The following is an 8700-nucleotide window of genomic DNA, read 5'->3' as shown; positions in this document are numbered from 1 at the left end:
CCCCTGGTCACGGGCTCCCACTTCGGCTCAGGAGCATAGCAATATATGGGATCGGTGGGACTCACTACTTCACAGGACCAAAGCACTAGGGTCCCAGAAAGAGCTAACCACTCATTTGCATGTTATTATAAGTAGTATTCCTGTACAGGTCCACTTGTGGTTCCTCTTTTCCTGGAGCAAATGCACCATCCTCCTCAGTATCTCTGTCTTATTACAGGACAACCATTTCTACATAACCCCACATGCAAACCCAAGCAGATAAGCTCAGGCTCACCGCGCACAAATTCATCAACAGCAAGCTGTTGCTTGCAGCATGGACTTCCTCTTATCTCTCCTTCTTCATTGCTCCTTTGTACATCAGCTCATTGTATGGGGGCAATGTCCTTGCGTGCTATCTGCAGATCCTAAATGCCTAGTCAAGAGCAAGTTTGGAGCTAGTGCCTGGAAATCATTGGGACTTAGGAACTCTTAAGCCAAGCACACACCTACTGGCAAACAGGGTGTCAGTTTGGCCCCAAAGGGGCCTTTCCCCTGGTTCTCTAGCATGATGAGGCCTATCCTAGGCCAGGCAGTGCCGGGTCCCCCAGGACCATGGTGAAGCCCAAGGGTACACTGTCTACAGAGAGGAACTTTATCCCTCCTGCCAAGAACAAATAGGCAGGAGATGACCCAGCTCTGTCCAGTGCCATGCCCGAGGACATCAGCATGTGCATTTGTGTTTATGTATTATATATCTTTTAGACAAAAAAATTTAGTGACCCTGAACAGCTGCTGCTAGCTCCCCTATTATTCGAGCAGGGACACAGGGAAGCAGCCACCGACCTGACCCACTCCTGCTTATTCCAGTTGTGGTTCAAAAGCACCAAGGCCTCCCTGGTGCTGCAGTGCCCCCTTCTACCCCAGCAGAGCAACATTTCATAGGGCTGGTTGAATTATCATTTTTTAGCCTTGCCCTGGTTCCACCCTCCCAGGAGCTCCTCAGGTGACTGAACTGTGAAGTGGTCTGGTAAGTCCACATCATAAGTGATGTAAATTTACTCATAGGCCTCAAGTTGCAGCAACACTACCCTCAGCTGTCAGCAACATAAAGAAGTCACCCACAGCCTTTCCCTGGTTAAACTTGCTCTTTGCTGAAAGTCAGTGAAAACTAGCTTTTTTTTTTTTTTTTTAAATTAGAACATGATTTGCATTTGCTTTTGTATAATATGTTTACACTGGACCCCACAATCCCCCCCCCCCCCAATGCATTTAGCTGTATCTGTAAACTAGAGAACCCTGGAACAGATGGGGAAGGGGTGGAAGGTGTTAAGTGGCTGTTTCAGTTCTCATCAGAAAGATGTGGGAACTTGACAAACTTCAAATCTTTTATTATCCAGGGTGGGTAGAGGCTCCAGGACTGCACTTAAATCTTCTCCTCCTCCTATAGAAATATGGTGCTTATAGGAGACACCATTTTCCCACAGCTTGATTTATATCCATGATCAAGAATAAATTTGTTTGAACATCTCACAAGTTTTTAGGGAAAACATTTTTTTTCCTTTTTAACCACATAGGGTTCTGCATACTCAGAACTTGAGGATGCTGAAGAATGATACATAATACATACATATGTTTTTTTCCTGCATTATTTATGTTTGGAATACAGTGAGCTCATTTCTCCAAGCTCATTTCTCATTTCTTCACATTTCGAAATATTCATTGCTGCACAATTGCATGTAAGTCTTACAACCATAAGAAAAATGCCTGCTTCAAGAAAGCTATAAAACACTTACAACTCAATGTAATACCCTAAAATGTAGAGTGCAGCGATTAACACCAGGATGCAAGAATTATGACTAAGATCATCAGGACAGAGTTCTGCTTTTATGTGAAGTTTACAAGACTTCTAGGGATAAATTCTAGATTTCCCTCGCTACTTCACAATGAGAATGTTTCTGTGGGGGCTTGGTGCACAAAGGAAGTGTGAGAATAGGCAGGACTGCTGCAGGTCGACACACTTTGGACTAACTGGGAGAATCTGGAAGAGGCAAGGCGAAAATATGACAGACTGAAAGGATTTTTTTAAAAGAAGAAAATAGGAAACATAAGTTTATTCCTTTCTGTGGTAACCCCATTCTAAAACCTGTCTCCATGTTCATTACTTATAGAATATGAAAGTAACAGCAAGAAAGATTTAAGTCATACAAAGGAAAAGTGCCAAAGTACTGCAAAGACACCCCGATATTGGAACAAAACCTCAGACTCGTATCTCAACATGGCTTATCCTGACCCAGGGCAGGCGGACTTTCCAGAGACCTTCCAGTTGGGGCTGCTCAGGTTTTTGGTCCCCCCAGGAGCGGGGCTTTGGACGGGGAGAACAGTGTCCCGGCGGGGAACAGGAGGCCACGGGGCGAGCGGGGCGCTGCCGGCCACGGAGGCCGAGGAGATAACTGATGGCTGTTTGTACCGTTCACTGCTCCCCTTTAGAAATGCTAACTAGGTTATTGAGCGCGGCCTTTGATGTCCTGATAGGTGCTATTAGATAGTCAATTAGGCATCAGCGAGATCGATTGTTTCGGAATGGCTGCTTCTCTGTTTGAAGTACCCGTGAACACTAACAGGCCAATCACCCAGTCACTCCTTTGCCTACGGGAACAATAGTGGCTCACACACAATAAATAACAAATGCTACTGACTGGCTAGTGCTACACCCTCTCCCCTCCTAGCTCGCACGCTATCAGCCCAGCTACTGCTACTCGGGAACTGTGGGAGCAAACACGCATTTTGCATTAAAAACGATTTATCAGGGAAATCTCATTCAGTTCTTTGCTCAGCTAATCGGCAAAGCACCTAGATAAGTTAAACGCGAGTTAGATCGAAGCAAAGTCGCCTTTTGGATTCTCATGCACACCATCACCACGTTGCCTGAGGACTTATGACACCTCCGCAGTTTTCAGAATTGCCCAGGCAGAATAGCCAAGTGTTGAAATAAGAATGAAAGCACTCATCCTACCTGAATACCAAAGAGCTGCTGGGTTTATTTCCCCTACTAAATACCATCAAAAGATGGGTCAAACCTAGGAGTTGAAAGGATAATCAAGAAGAAAAACTAGCAAACTCCTCACGAGCTGAAGTCCCTTTCCCTCCTCCCTCCTGTGGGATTTATCAAGTTAATTGTCATTTAATTGCGTATCAAAGAGAGAGATAATGGGCGGCAATTAGATCTAATGGTCTGGCAGTGTGAGATCTCTCCCGATTAGCACACAACGCGGAATAACTTCACCTGGTTTGTAAAGAGGTCCCTGGAGTGGCTCCACTGTGTCTGCGAGCTGCGGGGGGCCAAGTCCCCGGACCCTGCACCTAGGTCCCTGTTGGCTGCTCTCGCCAAATTGGGCCAGGCATTAACGAGCGCAGGCTGCAGACGGCTCCCTGCCATTGCTGCTGCGCTAATTCAATCACGCTTCGCCCCCTCCGCGCACACCCTGCAGGGGAGAGAGGCTTTGAAGTTAGTGCTCTGGCAATTTTCTCCTCCCACCGTCTTTTCCTCCCCAGGGAGCCCAGTTTCCAGGTTATACAGCCTCTTCCCCGAGAGCTCCGGCAGTTTCACTGCACAAGCATTAAACTGCTCCTCCCCAGCTAATCGACTCAGCTTTTCCATTTGTAGCTGACTTGCAGACAACGCTTTGTCTTGTCGGAGCGCATTCCGGTACTGATGGTTATTGTGAGGCGATTAAAGACACAAAGAGGAGTGTTAAAAAATGAAAGAGGCGCTCAAATACGCTGCTGGAAAAGCCCGGGAGGTTTTCTGCGGGGCCGCTGATCAGAGACATTATTTATGCCATCCCCGGGTCCGGCAGCGTGTGCAGTGCCAGAAGAGGGCCGCTTTTCCCTGGCGAGAGATTGCCGGTGCATAGCGGTCCTGCGCTGGGACTAATGCAGATTTATTGCTGCCGGGGTAAAAGACTGTAGATGGGAAATTGAAACGTGTAGGAATAAAACATGAAGAGATGCCTGGTTTTCTTTTCTTCTCCTCAGATCAAAGGTAAACCTTGCAACCTTGTTTGAAAACAGAATTTGACCGGTTCAGCAAAAATGAAGTTATTTCATGCACATCTTTCAAGACCTTTGGAAAGTAGTTGTTACTTTCTAGGGAAAAAAAAAAGCGTTTTTTTTTCCTGGATAAAATAGGAGTTTTCTGGTAGATATGGAGGAGAATCTGATAGCTCTAGAGTCTGAACCAAGCGATCATCACCCCTCGCGTTCACCTGAGCACATCTCGGGGAATGGGACAATATTTGTAAGCTAGTGCTGTCCAAACAGCGGCAAGACATTTTGTGCGCTTGTTGACTATACAGGTGGCCACGCAGTCATTATGCTAAGCGATCATTAGCACCTTTTCAAGCAGAGCCCGGCTTTTCCCTCGCCAGCCGTTCAGCAGCTCACACGACCCAAGACGGGGCGCCCCTTTAACCCCGCTCAGCAGCCCGGCTCCCGCCTGCACTAGCAGGACCGGCACCTGCAGCCGTGTCCCCTCGGCCCGTAAGCAGGGCCCCCTCCCCAGGGGGGAGCACTTGGTTCTTCCTCTCAAGCCTTTCATCTCTTCCTCAGCTCCCCCCGGGGCCAGCTGCCGTGGTTCCGCCCCCCACTCCATCTGGTGGTGGGCAGCCCGGCCCCTTCAGGGGGTTGGGCCCCCAGTCCCGGTACCGCCGGCTCTGACCTCGGAGCACGAGGGGCTGACGTACAGGGTAAATAAAGCATCTGGGGGAGAGGTGGGGTCCCTCGTCGGTGCCCATACAAAATTACATGGGGTGACCTCTACCAGTGTCCCCTTGAAAAGGGGCAGCCAAGTCGAGTTTAACACTCCAGACTATTTGCGGGTAAATTGTGCATTTATTGACCTTGACTGTTGACTGTTATTGACCTATCCTTAAAATATGCTTGTGTTAGAAAAACATATCTGCCATTGCAGAGCTCTTCTGGAAACAACTGAATCCTTAATTACATTCGAAAGAGAGACAGAGACAGAATTTCAGATCCCCCCTCCTTTGGATCAATATAGTCGTTTTAGTTAAATTTGAATTTGAGAAATAAGACTCCATTCAGTGGGAAATTTTATTTCGTGACAAACAACTTTTCTTAATCCCAAACTGCATCACACTTTTGGAAAGATCTAAACAAGATAAATAGCAGCTGAACTCTTGTTACATTTCTTAAAATCCTTCAAAACAAAGATTAGAGTTGTATTAATTGCGCAAGTGCAAGCAAATAGCAACATCTCAAAGGATTGAAAAAATACAACATAGATTACAAAATAATCAAGGAGACTTCCAAATGCGACAGCTACTCAGAAAATCAGAGCACATAGTGTTGCTGTGAACCAGGCAAGTGTAGTCAAGCAAGAGGCTGGCCCCTGCATAAAAAAGAAAATAGGTGCATTCAAGGATGACCGACAGAGAACCTTCAAACAATTCATTATATGAGCCCAGATTGCAAGTGCACCGGAAGTTTTTTAATAACCCCGGAGACTGATTCTAAACTGATGGAAATTTTTATGGGTCTTTTCATGTCGGTTGACAGTTGACTTGAAAAGATTTATGACAACTTACATCAGTCAAGGATCAATTCTCACAGCTCTTTCTCTACCCTGAAATCAGAACATTTTTGACCATGAATTTTCTAGAGCGTTATTCAAATAAAAAATGCATAGCACAATGCTCATGAAACAGATTGACAGCTATTTAAACAAAGAGCTTTGGACAATTGCATTTATTTTGATAATCACTCTCATACCCTGTTAGGTGTGTGTGAGATGCCGAGATAATATGTTATTGGGACTCTTCAAATGATAATGCAAGTCCAGATCCTTCCCAAGGCCTATTTAGGTGAGAGGTGCTTATTAATCTACTGAGGCCACCCCATGAAACTGCGAGGAGGTGCTTACATAATACTTTTAACTAAAGAGATAGCTTTTTACATCTTGAAATTGTATATGATATGGTATTTAAAGGGGTCCAAGAGAAAGGATTCATTCTGCTGCTGTAAGAAGCCCAGCATTTAATATTTGTAACTAGGTCAAGATGCATCCATATATGCATGCTTAAAGACATGATCCCACCATAGAAAGTGCCACCTGGGAAGTACCTGAAGGGGTAAGGAGTCTCCTGTTTTAGGGAACGGGGGGAAATTCATAGTTTTTTTACACTCCTCCTCAGTAAATTTCAGGGTTCAGCAAATGAAAGGCTACTCAGATTTCCCACCAGAGCCAGAGCAGATCTAAGGATTAAGGAGTCCGTGCTTCCTTTCATAGGGAGGTGGTCTCTTTCAGGGCAGGATAAGTAGCTCTGCAATCCTTGTGGAAGGAAGTCAGGTCAAAGCTGGAAAGTGTTTAGGTTTATTAAGAGATTCCATTTGTATTAATACTGGCCCCACCACGTCTGTATTTTACACCGTTGCCTATAAACGCAGGGGCCTGAAGTCCACGACCCAGACCATGCAGTCTCTGTAGAATACCTTGCTCTGTGCCTCACCACAGCTCCACCAGCCAGTTACAGACCGGGGCAGCCCGCATCGCTGGCATTAGTGCAAATCCTCCTCAGGTAGAGTCCATGCCAGCGGGTCAGACGCCCAGCAGGAAAGCTCTGGGATCCCGGTACCCTACAAAGCAGGGCGCTGCCCAAAAGCCCGGAGGCTGCGCCCGGCAGGCGCTGCTGAGGTCCAAGGCATGCGCCGGCAGCGCCGCTAAGGCGAAGCCGCCGGGGGCGGCCTCCTGCCGGGGCAGCGGCGGCGGCCGGGCTGCGTAGGCGAGGGGCAAGGGCACAAGCCCGCTCTGAGGTCCGTAAGGGAGAGGGGGGCTGCAGAAAGGCTCCGGCCTCAGCTCCTGCAGCTGCCGCTTCAGCTTCATCCGGCGGTTCTGGAACCAGGTCTTGATCTGGAGGGTCGAGTGAGATGAGGAGGGGTGAAGTCACAACTTCTCCCCCGGCGGCGCCCATCCCCATCCCCATCCCCATCCCCATCCCCATCCCAGCCTCATCCGCACCCCACCCCACCCCACGCCGCTCACCTGCACCTCCGAGAGCTGCATCTTGCCGGCCAGCTTGCGCCGCTCGGCGGCCCCCAGGTACTGGTGCCGCTGGAAGGAGCTCTCCAGGGTGCTGATCTGCTCCGCGCTGAAGGCCGTGCGCAGCCGCCGGGCGCCGCGGCCGCCGGGCTCCTCGGAGCTGCCGCTCTCGGGCTCCGCCGCTGCCGGGGGCTGCCCCGCTCCCCACGCCCGCTCACCTACTCCTGGCGACAGGGCGAGAGAGAAGGGGGATCAGCCAGGCCTGGGGTCCCTGGAAGTGCCAGCCCGCTCGCCTCTTTTCCCTCTCCCCGGGCTCCGGGGAGGCTCGCTGCCCCTTGCAGGGCGAGAGGAAACAGGACCAGGCGCCCCTTCCCCGGGGGAAATTTGCGGACAGGCCCTGGCACAGGTACGGGTGAGCAGGCTCCGGTCCCTGGGGGCACAAGGCCCTTCCCTCCTGTCCCCAGCAGGACTGCACCACGCAGCCCCGACGGCGGCGGAGGCCGCGGTTACCTGCAGCGGGGGGGCCGGCCGGGCGCTCCCGGCTCCTGCCGCCTCTCCCGGCCCTCGGGCCGGCGCCCTCTTTCCCGCTCCACTCGCTCGGGCCGGGGCTGGAGCCGGAGTCGGGCCGGGGCCCCGCGGCCGCGGAAGCGGCTCGACGCGGAGCACCCTCGGCGGGGTTCCTGGGGGCCTGGCTGCTTTGGGATAGCCACTCCACAGAGAAAGGGGCCTTGGTCATCCTGCTCTTGTCTCGGAGCTGCCGGGAAGGAGGGTGCTGGGGAGCACGGCCCCTCCTTTATACCGCAAGTCCCGGAGGAAAACGTTGTTTGTGTAAATACACATCAAAGGGCCAGATAAGTATCATCTAATTGCCATCAGTCCTCCCCCTCAACAAAAGATACTGTTCACACATTGCCACAGCTCGAAGAGGCTCGGCTCCGCGGTGTCTGCCCCTGGAGGAGTTCACTCTGCCGTCAGTGATTTACAGCACTTGTTACATCCTATCCCCATGCAAATGGCATTTATAGCGCTGAGCGGCCTCAAAGGGCGCGGGGGAATGCATCCCGGGGGCGCACAGGGACCAGCATCCCGCAGGTGCTGGCAGGACCGGGATCGCCGGGGGCTCCCAGTCCCCGTTCCCCGAGAGATGACACTTTTCAATTCTCCCTTCAAGCAGAAGTTCCACTTTCTAAAGGGATCTTCCCAAACCTGCTCCTCCCTGGGCTGAGTACCGTGCTATCGAGACAGCCTGAGGCAGGCGGGTGGGCAGACTCACTGAACGCATTCTCCTGGGTCTGCTGCACCAGGTTATAAACACCACACACGGGGAGAAGGGTTTGGAGGAGAAGGCTGTGAAACAAAAAAAGGTAAAGGTCGAGCCTGTTGGTTGGTACCAATCGGCTTATTCTCGGCTGCTTACATAAAGTGTTTTTTTCTGAACTAAAGAATCAGAAAAAGACAATTATGCCCTTAACTTTCTGCTGAGGCTGTAGGATTTATGTCATATCTTCCCTCCCAGATCTTTCCAACTGTGCAGGTTACACAGGTTTCCCTGCTATCTTACTCCCCCTGGCTTTCCTGTTACTTCCTTAAGAACGCCTTTCAGGAGCGTTCCCATCCATCTCTGGGTTCTGTGGGCACTAGGAACACTTGGCTGTTGCAGTAAT

At 50.4% G+C, this 8700-nt stretch overlaps 1 protein-coding gene across 1 annotated transcript; it reads right to left on the bottom strand.

Annotated features, from left to right (window-relative positions):
• Positions 1–5073: 5073 nt before the first annotated feature.
• On the bottom strand, positions 5074–7772 carry VENTX (VENT homeobox). The gene is made up of 3 exons (XM_068951216.1): positions 7547–7772; positions 7040–7260; positions 5074–6907 (listed from the first exon to the last, which is right to left on the bottom strand). The coding sequence occupies exons 1-3, from the start codon at positions 7770–7772 to the stop codon at positions 6596–6598; spliced, it is 759 nt and encodes a 252-aa protein (XP_068807317.1). The 3' UTR covers positions 5074–6595.
• Between the last annotated feature and the right edge of the window lie 928 nt (positions 7773–8700).

This window comes from Struthio camelus, chromosome 7, assembly GCF_040807025.1.
Source record: "Struthio camelus isolate bStrCam1 chromosome 7, bStrCam1.hap1, whole genome shotgun sequence".
NCBI lineage: Eukaryota > Metazoa > Chordata > Aves > Struthioniformes > Struthionidae > Struthio > Struthio camelus.
The sequence above is the reverse complement of the archived record's forward strand: the minus strand, read 5'-3'. Positions and strand labels throughout refer to the sequence as shown.

Bases quoted from the DNA above. Each gene is read 5' to 3' on its own strand.
- VENTX (XM_068951216.1), bottom strand. From the start codon at position 7,772: ATGACCAAGGCCCCTTTCTCTGTGGAGTGGCTATCCCAAAGCAGCCAG. The intron at 7,261-7,546 runs GTAACCGCGGCC...CCCTGTCGCCAG, and splicing joins GGCCGGCCCCCCCGCTGCAG to GAGTAGGTGAGCGGGCGTGG. The intron at 6,908-7,039 runs GTGAGCGGCGTG...TCGACCCTCCAG, and splicing joins TGCAGCTCTCGGAGGTGCAG to ATCAAGACCTGGTTCCAGAA.